General features: G+C 35.7%; 2 protein-coding genes across 2 annotated transcripts; both read left to right on the forward strand.

Moving 5' to 3' along the window:
• The first annotated feature begins 539 nt into the window (after window positions 1–539).
• On the forward strand, window positions 540–1,502 carry LOC101559443 (olfactory receptor 51G1-like). The gene has a single exon (XM_055143642.1). It carries the CDS (start codon window positions 540–542, stop codon window positions 1,500–1,502), a length of 963 nt encoding a protein of 320 aa, XP_054999617.1.
• Window positions 1,503–10,704: 9,202 nt separating this feature from the next.
• Window positions 10,705–11,685, forward strand: LOC101537061 (olfactory receptor 51G1-like). Its single transcript, XM_004618328.2, has one exon. The coding sequence runs from the start codon at window positions 10,705–10,707 to the stop codon at window positions 11,683–11,685; it is 981 nt and encodes a 326-aa protein (XP_004618385.2).
• The last annotated feature ends 6,885 nt before the right edge of the window (window positions 11,686–18,570 follow it).

Below are 18,570 nucleotides of genomic sequence, written 5' to 3' on the forward strand. Positions count from 1 at the left end.
TACTGAGGGGTCTACATAGGGTGTCAGGAATCAATCTGGAGACAGCCACATATGAGGCAAGTACCTTAACCTCTGTACTACCTCTCTGACGGCAGAATTTAAAAAATTTTATGTTTAATACCATTTCTTTATGATTATGTTAAACTTGTGTTAATTGATATTTATTTTTCCCATCAATGAAAATTCTATGTAGCTATGGAAAAATTAGAAAAGTTTTTTGCTTGTCCAGAAGCTTACAGACATAATATAAATTGTGTTATAATAAATCTAATAAGTTGATGTATGCAAAATAAATGTATATAAGAAATTACATATATAAATCATAAAACTGAAATTGTGACTTGTGCTTCTATTTACCTGTATTTCTTAAAACTAAGGCTTGTGTTTAGAATCACATGCCTCTGATGATAGATTCTATAGATGTCATTTTAAGCTTATTTAAGCTGCACTCTCAGTGTAAGCAGAGTGAAAATATGTGGTAAAATTAATTTTTCATAATTATCACAATAATAAAATATTTTACTATTTGTCACTTTAGAATGAAGATTAAGAACTTCAATGCATCTATTTTGAGACTTTCCAACAGCAGTGATTTACAATATTTGCTGCTTTCTGGTTTCTCTGGATTGGAAGCTTATCATCCTCAGATTTCTATCCTTTTCTGTGTTTTATATCTAATTGCTGTCATCAGCAATAGCACCATACTAGTAGTGATCTTTCTAGAAGAGTCACTTCATGAACCGATGTATTTGTTTCTTTCAATGCTGGCAGCAAGTGACTTAGGTCTCTGTGCCACCACCTTGCCTACAATCCTTAAGGTTTTCTGGTTCAATTCTCGTGAAATACGCTTTGATGCTTGTCTTACTCAGATGTACTTTATCCATATCTTCTCCATGATGGAGTCAGGTATCTTACTGATTATGGCTTTTGATCGTTATGTAGCTATATCCAATCCTCTTAGATATACTGTCATCCTAAACAATTCTACCATTGTGAAAATATCAGTCGGATTTGCATTGCGGGCTATCATTATTATCATGCCAGCCCCTTTTCACATTAAGAAACTCAAATTTTGTGAGGCCAATGTACTTTCCCATTCTTATTGTCTGCATCCAGATATTATTAAACTTTCTTGTTCTGATCACCGTATTAACAGCTTTTTAGGACTCATTGTAATTATCATGACGTTTGGATTTGATTCTGTGCTCATCTTGCTCTCCTATGTGAAGATCCTGGCCACAGTTCTCAGCATTGCTTCCCAGGAAGAACGAGTCAAGGCTCTTAATACCTGTGTTTCCCACATCTGTGCTGTGCTGCTGGTCTATGTTCCCATGTTCGGGGTGTCCATCATTCACCGATTTGGGAAGCATCTTCCATCTGTGGTTCATGTCATCATGAGCTATGTTTACTTGTTGGTTCCTCCTGTGTTCAATCCAGTTATCTACTGCATCAAGACCCATCAGATACGTATTCGTCTTCTGAATATTTTAAAGAAAATGTAAAAAAAAGATAAGTAGGATAAAGATTTATTTATTGATTTTTGAGATGTAATTTTCACCATCCATAGTAAAAAACAATTTAATAACCATTTTGGTTAAGACAAAGTATTTGAAAGGCAGAGGTATATGCTTTATATGCAAAAAACTTTGGTGTGATGCAATGAATTGCATGGTTCAACAAGCATCATCAGAAGTGATGGCTGAGTGAATGGGTGAGATTGCAAAGTAAAAATATCAGGAAGATATCTCAAAAATACTTGAGTGCATGCTTTACACGTAGGAGGACTGGATTTGAACCCTAGCACTGCATTGTGCCCTAAACCTCATTGGGTGTGTACCTGAGCACCAGAGAGAATGACTCCAAAACATTGAGAATGGATACATTTCCTAGTTATTTAGTAACACCTTAGCATGTTTCAGTGAATGGAGACACAAAGAGAGGGAAGAGAAAGAAAGAAAAAGAAAGAAAGAAAGAAAGAAAGAAAGAAAGAAAGAAAGAAAGAAAGAAAGAAAGAGAGAGAGAGAGAGAGAGAGAGAGAGAGAGAAAGAAAGAAAGAAAGAAAGAAAGAAAGAAAGAAAGAAAGAAAGAAAGAAAGAAAGAAAGAAAGAAAGAAAGAAAGAAAGAAAGAAAGAAAGGGAGAAAGAAAGGAAGGAAGGAAGAAAGAAAGAAAGAAAGAAAGAAAGAAAGAAAGAAAGAAAGAAAGAAAGAAAGAAAGAAAGAAAGAAAGAAAGAAAGAAAGAGAGAAGAAAGAGAGAAAGAAAGAGAGAGAAAGAGAAATAAAAAGAGAGAGAAAGAGAGAAAGAAAGAGAGAAAGAAAGAGAGAGAAAGACAGAACAGACTATAAGACTAACACCCAAGAATAGTGGAAATAAGTACCAGGAGGTTGTCTCCATGGCTTGGAGGCTGGTCTTTCATTCTGGGCAACTCAGAGAAGGGAACACCAAGTAAAATGTGGTTGGAGGTCATGTGGGGGAAAGATGATGCAGGCCGAATATAGACTAGAGACTGAACACAATGGCCACTCAACACCTTTATTGCAAACCACAACACCTAATCAGAGAGAGAGAACAAAAGGGAATACCCTGCCATAGTGGCAGTGTGGGGTGGGGGGAGACGGGACTGGGGAGGGGGGGAGGGATGTTGGGTTTACTGGTGGTGGATAATGGGCACTGGTGAAGGGATGGGTTATCGAACTTTGTAAGGGAGAAACATGAGCACAAAAATGTATAAATCTGTAACTTACCCTCACGTTGACTCACTAATTAAAAATAAACTATTAATTAAAAATAGACAGAAAGAAAAAGACAGACAGAAAGAAAGAAAGAAAGAAAGAAAGAAAGAAAGAAAGAAAGAAAGAAAGAAAGAAAGAAAGAAAGAAAGAAAGAAAGAAAGGAAGAAAGGAAGAAAGGAAGAAAGGAAGAAAGGAAGATGGGAAAGAAAGAAAAGAAGAAAAAAGAAGAAAGGGAGGAAGGATGGAAGAGAAAGGAAGAAACTGTGAGATAGATGGAGAGGGAGGGAGAAAGAGATTGCTATATAAGAAAGCCCCCAACACCAGAAAAGATATGTAATATTGAAACAAACAGCATATAATACTGCACTTAGACAATTCAAAAGTCAATATTCCCATAGAAAATGGATTTAATTGCAATACCATTCTAAACATACACCCACAGTCAATATCTCAAAATCTCCTCTGGTTCTCAAATAACTCACACTATTTTCTTTGCCCATTTTATTTAAACTACAATGTTGTGTTTTTATCAGCAATTAAATGTACTTTTTACATTGACTGCAAAATATCTATGGGAAGATGCAATTAAATCACTATCAGGTACTTTCAGTATTATAAATATTATTATCATTCACCAAATGTCCTTTGGTTTGATTGTTACTATCAAACCAAAATCCTGAGAATGCTGTTAATAAAACATATTATTACATTTCTTCATTATTGCTTGGTAAATTTGCCAGTCAATTCTGACTTGGTAAAATTGTCACTGTCAAATCTGACTTTGTTCGGTCAATCCAAGGTCAATCAAATTTCAGAGTTTTTTTTTCACACACAAAATATGAACATTCCTTCACCTGTAGCAGCTTTATTTGTAAGTATACAGATAGTTATCATGTTTATTCTCACTATGATGAGTTTGTATAGGGACAAGGAAGATGCTTCTGCCTGTGTGGTCTTCCTGGATGGTTGGCCTGGCCAGGAGCATGAATGTGCAATGCTATAGATATTTCTCCACTGAAAAGTTGATTATATTTTGCATAGAATTTACTATTAAATGTTGATTATACTGGATTGATATAAGTCTGATTTCAAGCTGACTTTTCCGATGCATTTTCTTTTTCTCAGTGAGATACACAGTTGTAAATTTGTTCAATTTAGTTGACCTATGAAGAGGTGATAAAGTGGTGTTGAAATTTCCAATTATTCTTTTATGGCTAACAATGTCTTTCTTCAATTCTATGAGTAGTTGTTTTAAGTATTTTGCTGGTCCCTCATTAGGTGCATATATGTTTAGTAGTGGATTTCTCCCTGTTGTATAGGTCCTTTGATCTTTAAAAAAAATGGCCTTTACTATTTGTTATAAACAACATTCTTCCGTCTGAGTCTATGTTGCCTGATCTTGATATAGCCACTCTGTCATTTTGAGGGTATTATTTGCTTGAAGTATTGTTTTTCATACATTAATATTGAGTCTGTGTTTATTCTGTTTAAAAGTGTTTCTTGCAGACAGCAGTGTTGGGTTCCATTTTTTAGTCAATACTGTCATTCTGTGCCACTTAATGGTGCATTGAGAGAGATTATTATTATGAGAGATTATTATCCTAAAAGAAATATACATATCTCTTGGAGAGCCCGGCAAGCTACTGAGAGTATCCCACCCACCAGAGTCTAGCAAGCTACCCTTGGCAAATTCTATATGCCAAAAACAGTATCAATAGGCCTCATTCTCATGACCCTGAAAGAGCCTCCAATCCTTGAGAAAGACAAGATAGGAGAGGCTGCTAAAATCTCAGAGCTGAGTATAACAGAGACGTTACTGGTGCCCGCTCGAGTAAATGGACGAACAAGGAGATGACAGTGATACAGTGATTATCTTTCAGCAGAAGTTTGGTGTGTTTGTGGGGCTTCTCTCAACCTTATAGTAGTTTGTTTAGTTGTTGTAACAACGGTTTTGTGTCTAAGAATTTCCTGAGTTGTTTATCTGTGAAGGTATGCGATGTTTCTTCAAGTCTAAATGATAGTCTGGCTGGATAAAGATTTCTTGGTGAGACGTTTATTTCATTGAGTTTTTTCACTATATGCCACCACTGTCTTCAGCCCAAAGGGTTTTGTCTGATAAATCTGAGGTAAAGTTTAAGGATTCCCCTTTGTAAGGAATGTCCTTGTTTGATCTTATTGCTTTCAGTATTCTGTCTCTATTTATGGTTTCTTCATTCTGATTAAGATGTGTCTTGTGGCATTTTTATTTTAATTTCTTTTAGCTGGTACACTTCAGGCCTCCTGGATCTGCATGCATGCACTCTTGAGCTCTGAGAACTTCTTGGCAATGATAGCTTTGACAGTTACTTCATCAGGGATCCATCTGGAACCCCAATTATTCTTAGTTTGTTCCTCTTAAATTCATCCCGGTGTTATCTTGTCATCTATTTGTTTATTTGGGGTCTCTTTTATATCTTTTGCTGTAGTCTAGAGATTCTCTGCATCACATCTTGGAGCTCACTGATTCTGTCCTAAGCAGTTTTTAGTTTGCTGCTGAGGCCTTCCAGTGAGTTTCTCATATAACCTAACAGGATTTTCAGATCTGTCATTTCTGCTTGCACTTCTTTTGTTTGTGTTTTCCTTATTTCTGCTCTCATATTATCTTGTATTTTATTGGTGTTGTATTCCGTTGTTTCTTTGACATATGTATGCATCCTCAACAATTCCATTCTAAATTCCTTATCAGAGAGAGAGGCTATACAGCTCATTATTATTGGTTGGGTCACCTAGGGTTGTGTCTTCATTGACTAAGCTAATGGGCTTCTGGGTGGGTTTACTATTGTGACCTTTATACTTTGGAGTTGTTTCTTGTTTGTTGTTATGTGCTTAAGGACTCTATGGTTTGAGTTGTTTGTATGTTTACAGTGTGTTATGAAGAGGTGAAGCAATGTGTTGACCAAGGAGCACAGTTGAGTGATGGGGCACGTGGGCAGTTGGAATTCGCTGGTGGACTGTTGAGAGACAATTGCATTCCTGACCTCTCTCCAGAGGCCTGATCTGATGTGACTCAGAAAGAATATTTGAAGAGGGGCCAATGAGATAGTACAGAGCATAATGTGCTTGCTGACCTGGGTTTGATCTCTGGTACCACAAGTACTTCCCAGAATGCTTCTTGAAGTAATTCCTGAGCTCAAAAATAGGATAAAGTCGTAAGGACAACAGGATGTGGCCTCCAAACAAAATAACAACAGATCAACAAGAAGAACACTTTGAAATGATAAAAATTTTAATTAAGACTTAGAAAATAAAGCATTCACTCAAGAAATTGAAGAAATGTAATGCAAGAAAAATGTATCAGAGTGTTATGTACAAAAGCTGTGGGGTATTGAGAGGAAAAAATGATGCTTGAAAACAATTCTAGAGTATTGGTTAAAATTAGTCTTATACAATATTTATTGAAAATTAATGAAGTACTGCATACACTCACACAGCTATCATAGGTAGATTCTGTGTTTTCTTGTTCCTGTACCATTTCACTCTCCCTTGGCAAACCCTGTGCTAAGAAAACTCTAACTTCTCAACATATGGATCACTCATCCCTTACTCCCAAGGCTTATTACAGCATGTGTTGTCTTAATAGCTAGGGTTCCCTCAGGATTCCTGTACCTGAAAGTCTTCTACTATCTCAGATACATAAGCTTATATATAAACTTCTGTGATGCTTATGAAACCATCTCCAACTTGAACAACCTAGTATTGAGAAAACCTTAAAGACAAATTAAGTGATGGGGACACTGAGAGATCCTGCTGAGTTGAGTAAGACCCTTATGGAGAGGAGGGCAAAACTGGGAGAAGATCTACTCATTCACTTGTAAATACTAAGGTAATAATATTAATATTGAAAACATTAAGCATATCATTGAAAAATAAACAATATGACAGTAAAATGCACAGAAATGTAGACACTGAAAAGAAGTTGACTTTGTTTACTTGGTGATTAAAATTTAGGTAAGATGAATAAAGAGTGAATTTTGCAGAATAGACATGTATAATATAGCAAAATAAAACTCATATGTAAGATGTGAATGTTTTACTAAGTTGATAGAGGTACTTGAATAGATTGATAGGAAGGAACTTTTTAACATACAGAGAAAAAGAAGAAATGACTTTCAATAATTTGGTGATCCAAGGTTAACAGTTCTGTGCTTTGAGGTCAGAACAAAAAACTGAAAATGTTTGAAAGTAAAATATAGTGGATATGGGCATAAGGGCACAATGGTATGGAGGAAAGGGAGTGAAGAGAAAACAACATGAAAATAATCTAATGTGTGGAAAAAAGAGCAGAGCCTCTTTCATAAGGGCAGAGGGATTCATTTAGATTGGGTGAATAGAGATCACGGAGTTAGTTTAAATGATTTTAATTTAAGTGAGGTAGTAGGAATTTTGCTTATCTCTTTTGGGCCATACTCAGTGAGTGCTTTGTGCTCAGGGTTCTCTCTGTGCTCAGGTGTTCCGTATTAGGGTTCACTGTTTGTTGAACTCAGGGACCATAAGTGGTACTAGGAATTGAACCCAGGTTGGCTGCGTGCAAGAAAAATACCTCACCTGCTGTACTGTCTCTCTGTCCCTGGGATGTTAATTATAGAGAGGTGAGAAATTTTTTTCTGAGTCTTGTTGTGTTCTTATAATTTTTTAATAATGCCGGGGCGGGGGGCGTTGGTCAACACCCAGCAATGCTAAGGGTTTACCCCTGGTTCTATACTCAGGGATCATAACCTGGAGATCTGAAATTATATAATGTATAAATGCTTAAATAATGATACAATTCTTAAAAATGAAACCATTCATTTATCTGTTTATAATTTTCTCATAATAAATATGTATACATTTTATTCCATATCCAGACTCTCACTCCTACATTAAGAATTGCAAGAATCTGGGGCTGGAGCATTTGCCTTGCACGTGGCCAACCCGGGTTCGATTCCTAGCATCCCATATGGTCCCCTGAGCACTCTCAGGTGTAATTCCTGAGTGCAGAGCCAGGAGTAACCCCTGTGAATCGCCAGGTGTGATCCAAAAAGAAAAAAGAAATTGAAAGACTGGAGCAATTGCACAGCTGTGGTGCTGGGGACCGCATAGGTAGAATCCCTAGAATCCTTGAGTTTCACCAAGAGTGATCTGATTGCAGAGTCAGGAATAAACCTGAGCACCACCCTTGGTGTTGCCCCCAAACAAACAAAAGAAGGACAAAATAGAGGTGTTTTTAATTTTTGTTTTGTTTTTGTTACTTTTTAATAGTGCTAGCAGTTCTCAAGGTAATTTGCAGCTTGGTAAATTCTTTTCACTTCTCCCTCACCTCCTTCTGTCTGGGACAATTCAATCAATTGTGCTTAAATACCAAAAGGATGCTGATGGACTGTCACTGTAAGCTAAATTAAATATCAAAGCAGAGCTGATATCTTCTTTCTACCCACTGGCATTCTCTGATCCACAACTTTTCAGGGATGGGTTCTTACTGCAGAACTTCTTCCAACTTTGCTTCTTCATAACTTCCCTGCCCAGGTAATGCTTCTTATTTTTGCACTTAATTCCAAGTTTTCTTCTATGCTTATCATTTTTTATAAATTATTTCAGAAATGTGAGAAGTTAGCACCTGCTCAGGTAAAATGAGGCATGAATTCCAGAAGATGCTTGGAATTACTCTCAGTAATGCCTTTTTCAAATGGTGCACAGTCTGAGTCTAATGGATCTTTTATAAATTTTATGCATCACTTATACCTAGTGTATGTTAAAGAGACAGCAAGGAATGGACCAGTATATTTTCTGAATATAGTGACAGTGACAGTGTTAAAATGCTTCAGTAGAAGATATAAAAGTTTTGTAAGAAGGGGTTTAGTTTCTAAAGATTATGGTTCTTTCATTTGCTTGATGACAGGCATTTCTAAATCTTTGTCTACTATATGTGTAATATATGTCTTGTGGATCTTATAGACTTCTAGTGGCTAACCTAAGATCTGTATTGAAGAGTTAAAGGGTCCTAAAAGTGATCTGAAATATTAGAGTAGGAATATAACTTACAGATTGTTAAGAAACTGGATAATGGTATTCATTTTTCTTAAAGTATGTGGTAGTTTTTAGTAATAGTAAAATAAATTTTATGCAAAAATCACTTAGTCATCAGGGTAAAGCCACAATTTGTTGAATAGAGGGTGTTTTAGGAACCATCTCAGATGCTTTACCACAATTGTGCTTAATTCCCTAGGGGTATAGGTACAGATATGTAAAATATTGAAATTTTTAAGTTTCTAAAGGAACTAGTTTTGTTGCTTTTGATATTTTTCTGCCTTTAGTAGTAGACAGGCCTAAAGCACTGAAGCTTTGAGATGCTAAGATAGCTCCATGCCAGCAGCAGCCAGATAGGTGAAACAAAAGCTTAAGAATTCCCATCTAAATCAGCAGAACCCTAAGTCTGACCATTAATACAGATACAATGAAGCTGTGACCTTGGACAAATCATTGAACTCTCTAAGTCTTAGTCTACTTACCTATAATTTGCCTTTGTTTGATGTCATGGGACTCTCATTTACAATATATAATCATCAAAATAGTAAGCTCACTGTTACATCACAGATAGAAACATTTTGAAAAAAGAAAAAAAGTGAAACCAAGGGCTAGTGCAGGAGATAAGGCACTTGCCTTGCATGTAGCTGATCCTGCTTCTTTCCCTGGCACCACATTCAGACCCCAGAGCACAGAGTCAGGAAGAAACCTGAGTGCCACCTGAGTGGCCACAAACTCCCTCACCCCCCACCAACAGGAAATTGTAATTTTCAGTGACACAAAATAAGCAAGTATGACTCATACAGGAAATTGTATTTCTATAATTAAAATAAATAATAGTTCACTTAATAAAACTATAGTTTTTAGAAGCATGAGCGCCTGTAAAGGAATTTTTCTGGAGATTATGTGAGGTGTAATCTTGTGAATGTCTCAAATGGGAAAACAAAAACAAACAAACAAACAAACAAAAGTAATTCAGGGTATTTGTTACCTAAGTTCTGCCTAGCATTCCTTCTAAAATATTTCTACCAAATGTTCATGTTATAGAAAATAAAAATGTTTGATTTGTTTGTTTTGTGGCCACACATAACAATACTTAGACCTCATTGCTGACATTCTGAGGAATGTCATGCCAAGGATCAAAATAAAATTGGCTATATCCATGTAAGTGCCGTACCTCCTATGCTATCTCTTTGATCAGGAAATGTTTTATAAAGAGAAGTCTATGTCTTGTAAGATATTTTAATATAATATCATAAATAAATATAAATGGAATTATATTATGAATCAAAAAAGAATTTAAATTAATTCATATATTAAAATATTAGTTAAAATAGGATTTTCTATTAAAAGTTAGGAAATTGAAAAGGCATTCTAAAATATTTCAAGATTGAAAATTTACTTTCTTTTTTTTTTGCCTTTTGGGTCACAGCCAGCCATGCTCAGGGGTTACTCCTTGCTCTGCACTCAGGAATTACTCCTGGCAGTCTTTGGGGTATATGGGGTGTTGGAAATTGAACCTGGGTTGGCCTGTTATGCTATTGCTCCAGCCCCAAGAATTAACATTTAAAATTACTTTGGTTCTACTTTGGGGACAAGATTTGGGGTACAAGATGGAAATATGGTGGTGGGAAGGTGTAATGTTGGTGGGATTTGTGTTTGAGTATTAAACGTAATCAAATGTTGTGAAAATCTTTATAAAAATTAAATTTAAATTAAATAATTCACACTTTGTAAGAGCTACAATTTATTTAAAAGATTACTCAATACTATATTAAAAGACTAACTTTCAAAATCATTTTTGTAACTATAGTTATTGTGCAATGAATTAGAAATAGTAAGTGATGAATTAAGAAAAATAACGGAGAATGAATTTGTAGCTTCTTAACAGCATTTTTTTTCTTTCTAGGAGTCCACATTTACATAATAGAAAAATGGTTTCTTGGGACAGCCTTGTTGGAAGCACTAATTCTTCTATTGAATCATCTACTTTATTCTTCCTCACTGGGATTCCTGGCTATGAGAATGTTCATCACCTTATTTCCATCCCCTTTTGTGTTCTATACTTGATTGGAATTGTGGGCAACTGTACAATTCTGCATGTCATCCACACTGATAAGAGTCTCCATGAGCCCATGTACTACTTCCTGTCCATGCTGTCCATCACTGACATGGGCATGTCTATTTCTACCCTACCCACTGTGCTGAGAGTCTTTTGGCTTGATGCTAGGGAGATTGAGATGAATATCTGTATATTCCAGATGTATTTTATTCACACCTTTTCTCTGATGGAGTCAGCTGTGCTCCTAGCCATGGCATTTGATCGGTATGTTGCCATATGTGATCCCTTGAGATATTCCAGCAAACTCACTCCACAGCGCATAATCTACATAGGGGTTCTCATTATAATCAGATGCTCTATTGCCCCTCCTGTGATTCTTGTTCGTATTCCTACATTTTCCTTTTGTCGTTCCCATAATCTCTCCCACTCTTTCTGTTTGCATCAAGATATCATTCGGTTAGCCTGCTCTGATATTTCCTTCAACATTTTATTTGGCTTGTTTGTTGTTGTATTCTATTTCGGTATAGATTCTCTAGGAATCTTTGTATCTTATGCTTTTATCCTTCGCTCAGTGCTAGGCATTGCATCTAAGGGAGGGAAGCTCAAAGCTCTTAATACATGTGCCTCCCACATTTGTGCTGTGCTCATTCTATATGTGCCAATGATAGGGCTTTCATTAGTACATCGCTATGCAAAGCATTCCTCCCCCATCATTCACATAACAATGGCCAATATTTACCTATTAGTTCCACCAGTACTAAATCCAATTATTTATAGTGTTAAGACAAAGCAGATCCACCAAGGATTCTTAAAGATATTATCAGTTAAAACTTTGGGGCTCACTCATACTTAGAATCATCTTCCCTTTTGTTTTAATCTTACTATAAATTTTCTCCATTCTGAAGATGACACATTATATAATGTCATGCCACACTTGATGTGCAATAGTTTTATGAAAGTGAATAAATGGTGTAATGCCCGTTCAAAGAAAATACACATTTGTGGGGCTAGAGCGATAGCACAGCAGGTAGGGTGTTTTCCTTGAAAGTGGCCAACTCAGGTTCAATTCCCAGCATCCTATATGGTCCCCTGAGCACCACCAGAAGTAATTCCTGAATGCATGAGCCAGGAGTAACCCATGCATCGCCAAGTATGATCCAAAAAGCAAAAAAAGAAAGAAAGAAAGAAAAAAAACAAAGAAAATATACATTTGTTTTCATAATTACTTCCTAACTTTAAAGTACTTCAGATTACTGATTCTGGGAGAGCTAGTAAGATGGAATTTACTTCATTTAAATAGCTTATCATAATAGTCTCCGTTCAGATTTGAAAAGAAGCTCACAATTCTATGTTACAACTAAACATTAGTGAAGTTCAGCAACATTTCAAAAGTAACAAATAGTTAACAAATATTGTAATGAACATGACAACTACACAAATATTATGCTGAAGGAAAATGGACTTGATTCTCCAGATTTTATCATGAATTAAATAAAATGCATGTTTGATATTTAAGATAACCTATGAAGAAAAGTTTATCTGTTTCCTTTTCTTCGAGAGGAGTTAATATCAGAAACAAACTTTAGACAAATTACCTTATCTAGACTTCACAGTACAAGATTTTATCTTCCATATAAATTAGGATTAAAACATGTATCAAAAAATCTTGCTTATTATGAAATTCTTTTAGGCGAATGTCTCATTTACAGAACTTGATCAATACAGAAAAGCAAAGTCCAAAATATAGTCATTAACTATAACTCAGAATCTTTCAGTTCTAATTTTTTAAGAAATATGAGCAGGCAAAAAACAAATTAATTTGTAACACTTACCTTCTTTCTTTGAAGGGAAACCAGAAATGAAATCAAAGGAAACAGAAACCCCAATAAACTATGTTTATACAAGTACTAATTTAAATAATTCTGAAAAGTATAAACAAAGGCAGTGTAAGTAATATTATAGGTAAGGTATCCTAATAAATAGAAATAATATAGAAAAATAATTTTAAAAAGTTATTTTTAATAAATTTTAAGTAAACAGTTCTGAAACACAAACATGAAATTTCATAAGCTTGTAACTGTACCTCATGGTGATTCACTAATAAATTTTTTTTTAAAAAAGTTATAAACTATATAGAGACAAGGTTAAAATTTCATTACTCTTGATTTCCCAAGTGTCCTTTCGGATAACTTTTTATTTCATTTCAGAATTAAATTTATCTCAAGGAAGAGAATTAAAATCCTGAAATAACTCCATAACAAAAACCACAAGAACTAATAAATTTATATAAAAGAAATTGTTGAGTGTGGGCTTCCCTCTGCACCACCACCACCACCAAAAAAAATAAAAACCAAAACAAAAACCAACAACAGGGGCTGGAGCAGTTACAGAAGGTAGAACTCTTCCCTTGCTTGGGGCAAAGCAGTGTTTGTTTCCCGGAATTCCATGTGGTCCCTTGAGCACTGCCAGGAATAATTTCTGGGTGCAGAACCAGGAGTAATCCCTGAGCATCACCAGATGTGACCCAGAAAGCCAAAAGCAAAAACAAGACCAACAACAAAAAACTCCACATCATCCATTCTTTAGATTATGTTTTCACTTTAATTCCAAACAAAAGAGTTCTTTCTTAGGTGCAGATGATTCTAAGTACGAGACTGTCTAAAATTTTAACTTTCCAAACTGCATTGCATATTTAAGTCAAAAGAACCAAAATAAGGACTGGATCAGTAGTACAACAGATAGGGTGTTTGCCTTGCTTGCAATTGACACTGGTTTGATCCTTGTCATCCCATTGCACTATCAGGAGTGATTCCTGAGTGCTGAGCCAGGAGCACCACTGGATGTGATTCCAAAACGAAAGAGAGACAGAGAACAAAACTTATTTAAAATTATTTTGTAGGTTTTACATGAAAAATACATACTGGGAGAGAGAGAGAAGCAGATTTCTGAGAGAAAAGAGAAAAGTAAATTATTAAAGATATTTCACTAGAAAGCAAGAAATTTGAGCAGTATTGTGTATGCCTGCAAGCACTACATACTTTTTTTGCAAAAGTGGATTTCTACTACATTTGCTCTAATCACGAAAGAGATGATCGTTAATGAAAATGCCAATATGGCAGTAAAGTAAAAGTGCTGGTCAGAAAATTAGAAAAATTTTCTTTTGGATAGAATAGGCACTGTGAGGGTCAACAAAAATGTAATGTCTCCTCCCCGCCTCCACGCAGCCAGACCAAGCAGTCGAAAACCTCCAGAACTCAACTGACTCCGTGCTCATGGCCGCTCTCCACATGCTCACACGATACTCACACAGGAATGAATCTATTCCTGAACTGTGCAGCCACAACATTTCATACTTTACACCACTAATATATCAGAGAATCAAAGCACATTTGATTGGGTTCAAAGTAGATGGCAACTAATCTTAGGGGGAAATATATTTGTAGAAATATATATAAGCACACAAGGCTCAACTTTTAACATGTTACTAATTTCTTATAGAAGGGCTTAATGGCTCCTGGGTGAAATATAACAATCTTCACACATTTTCCTCTAAGAAACCTTTTTTGGATCATTTTTAGCGGGTTATTCAAAACAAACAATACAAAATAAATTAATTTGGTTTTGCTCTGGGGACAGGGTTTTGGGTTTGGGATGGAAATATCTGAAATATGGTGGTGGGACTGGTGTCTGAATATTAAATGTAGTCATTGTGAACAACTTTATAAAAACAAAATTTAAAAATGTAATATCTCTAGTGGTTGGGTATGTTGTATGAAAAAAACTGTAGAAGGAAAAAAAAGGAAGGGGGATACCTATGAGGCAGTTTCAGATTAGTGAGCTATTTACATAGGTGAGGGGAAAAAATGGGGACTTGCTAAACCAGACTACAGATACTTTCTTCTTTCAAGAGCACGTTCTCCTTTAGAACCAAATGAATATGAAATGCCAAAATCCCGTACGTTCACTTTTCACTATGTCCAAATCTGAGCAGACCAGAAAGATACAACTGAATGCAATGTCTGATGAGATCCCAGACTTTAACTAAAAAATTGGTAACTGGAACAACTAGAAAAATTTATTATTATTTATTACTGGTATGGAGCTGAACATCAAGGACTCTCTAGTGTCAGGCTTAAGTAAGCTGAGATTTAGTGGCACATTACCAGGTAGTGATACAGTTCTGAAATGAAATGCCCTTGGGAAATACATGCTTCAAAGTTTTAGGCATATGAGACACCATACCAGTCACTGTAAAGCGAGACCACCCAAAACTGACAGATCTAGAGAGGAAAAAAGATATATAGCAAATTCAGGTCAACATTTGAATCTGAGCAGAGGGTGCTGGCAAAATCCTTGTACAATTATTATCATAAACTTCAACTGGGACACTGCCAAAATTCCGAAGTTAAAAAACAAAACAAAACATGGAAATTAGGGATTTAGAACATCCCTTAATAAACTTGTAAAGAGTCTTCTAAAAAATTATTTAGTTTTTTTTTTTCTTTTTGGGTTACACCTGGTGATGCAAAGGGGTTACACCAGGCTCTGCACTCAGGAATTACTCCTGGCGGTGCTCAGGGGACCATATGGGATGCTGGGAATCCAATCTGAGTCAGCCACGTGCAAGGCAAATGCCCTACTCACTGTGGTATTGCTCCAGGCCGCCAAAGAGTCTTTAAGTCCATGCTCACCCTTGAACATGTGTCTCACTTTCTTGTGTCTATTTCTTTGTTTCCTTATTTCCTCTCTGGAGAAGCCTGTATTCTGTGTGTGTTTGTGATTAGATTTTTTTTTAATTGGATCATTGTGGATTCAATAAATGCATATGGTTTTGGAAATGAATATGCCTGGAGATCTATCATACATACCTCTTATAAACTACCATCAGAAAAATGATATTATAAAGCTAAACATGAAATTACAGAAAGCTCATTAATGGCCATGATCTAGAGACTCACAAGTAAATCCTGGAACAGAGCAACACACTGCAGAGATGACCCCCAAATAACCATCTATTTAAAAATTTAACTCCAGCTCCAGCACCCTATTTAAAATTTTAGGATTCCTGGAGTGCATGGTCGCCTTTGAAGCTGTGCGACACCTCATACTTTGTCACTGATGTATCATAAGTAGCACACCACATTTGATGAGACAACTAACTCAGTCAGTATATTTTCTTTACCATTTTTTAATGGGGGCAATAGCCAGTGTTGCTCAGGGCTTACTTTTTTCTTCTGGTGGTGCTCAGGGGACCATCTGGAATGCCAGGGATCAAACTCCTAATAGCCTGGTGCAAGGCAAGATCCTTACCTGCTGTATTCTTCAGCTTCAAGTTTTTTTTGTTGTTGTTGTTATGGGAAGTTAATAGCAGTGAGATAGCATCGTGAAATATCATATAGTTCTCAGCCAGCATTTTTTCCACCTACTCCTTCCCCCATTGTTTTAAAACATCTCAGGTACTATTTCATCTTTATTTATAAACACTTTATGATGTGTATGTATAGGATTATGACGTAAATCCTAGCATAACAACAAACTATTTAAAAATTGGCAATATTCTATATTAGTTGAGAAATACTCAACTTTTCTGTCTTTTTTCCACAGTTCAGATTAGAATCTAAATGATGTTTATATATTGTAGTTGGTTGTTATATTCTTGGGACACTTTTTAAAAATAAGATTCCAGGGACTAGAGAGAGAGAGAATACTGTGGGTGCTTGCCTTCATGCATCTGACTTCTTGCATGCGATTTGGTCCCTGGAACCACATAGGTAGGAGTCCTGCTTTGAGAAACTCTGAACAAACAGAGCTGGAGGTGGCCCAAACTAGAATTTTTTTTTTTATAAAATAGAACTTCTTTTTCTCTTCCTTGTTTCATAACATTTATGTTTTAAAACATTTCAAATATTACAGAAATAAAATTAACACATCCATGTGCTCTTCACTTAGAAACACCAGTTATTCATATTTTTATATTTAGTTTATTTTTAAACATATATGTACATACATATATTGTCACGAACATGTATAATAAATGTATATCTTTTAGTGCCCAAACCATTATTGATCTGTCTTTGGAAAATGTATTGTAGACTTGGCATTTGAGCATTTTATCTCCCAAATCAGTCATTTTTTATAATCAATATATAATATTCAATAACTTGATGTTTATAGTATATTATGTGTGGTTTACATTCAGATTTCTTCAAGTTTACTAATCATGATGTATATGTACCTGGTTTTGCATTTTAAAACAAGGATAGCTGCCAACCACTTGAGATAATGGCTAATGAACCAAGTAATTGGAATGTATTTCTGCTTACCTATTAATTGAAATTTATATTCAGTTATGTGGTGGTGGGGCTGGAGCAATAGCACAGCAAACAGTTGAGTTTGCCTTGCACAAGGCCGACCCGGGTTCAATTCTTCTGCCCCTCTGGGAGAGCCCAGCAAGCTACTGAGAGTATCTCGCCCGCATGGCAGAGCCTGGCAAGCTACCCGTGGCATATTCAATATGCCATAAACAGTAACAAGTCTCACAATGGAGACGTTACTGGTGCCCACTTGAGCAAATTGATGAGCAACAGGATGACAGTGATACAATGAGAAAAGAAATTGAGGAAAATCTAAAACCAAGTGGAACAATGATAAAGTAATTGTCATGTATTATAGACCTTGGAGACGCATACTATGAATAATAGTCATATAGTAGAAAGAAAATAATTAATTCAATAAGGTAACATGTAGGGGCTGGAGTGATAGCACAGTGGGTAGGACTTTTGCCTTGCACACAGCCGACCCGGGTTTGATTCCCAGCATCCCATATGGTCCCCCAGCACCACCAGGAGTAATTTCTGAGTATAGAGCCAGGAGTAACCCCTGTGCATCACTGGGTGTGACCCAAAAAGCAAAGAAAAAAAAAGTAACATGTATCTAGTATGAAAAAAACCCTTTTATAAGCAAATGCTACTGAAATTACTAAGGATTACAAAATGTATGCATCAAATATTGAATTAATATTTTTAAAATGTTATAAAAATTTTAGAATATTCAAATACCTTATAAAAATGAAAACACCATTTCATATAACATATAATATTTTCTAAGAGAAAACATATAACTTGTATATTCAATATAAAGCATACAAAAGTATTTGTGTAGTAGGTTGTATGTTGCACAGATACTTTTCCAAAAAACAGAAGAACTAGGAATAATAAAATTAGTGGTAGGTAATTTAATAAAAAAATAAATAAAACTGTATTGTAGATAAGTGTTGTTCCTGATAGTGATGCACCTATAATCTCTGTAATTTAGGTATATCATACTTTTTCCAGAAGACAAAGGTCAAAAATAATTAAACTTACAGCTAGCAAAAATAACTCAGATACTTTCTTTGCTTTCCATGACATAGATTCAAAATCAATTGCCTCAATTCTATAACATTCAAACAATCCATCCTCTTAGGCCAAACAGGACAGCATGAAGGGTACTTCCCTTGCACATGGCTGACCCAGTTTACTAGCACCTTGTGTAGTTCCTTGAGCTTCTCAGGGAATGATCCATGAGTATAAATCCTGGAATAAGCCCTGAGGCATGGGCCCCAAACAAAATAAGCAGAAAATTAATGCTATCAACCTCCTTTGAAAAAGCTAACTTCTCACCATCCAGTTTGCTCTGATTACTAAGCGTAAAGTCTCCCTTAATAAGCCTCTGTCCATCTGGGAATAAATGACATATT

This window comes from Sorex araneus, chromosome 6, assembly GCF_027595985.1.
Source record: "Sorex araneus isolate mSorAra2 chromosome 6, mSorAra2.pri, whole genome shotgun sequence".
NCBI lineage: Eukaryota > Metazoa > Chordata > Mammalia > Eulipotyphla > Soricidae > Sorex > Sorex araneus.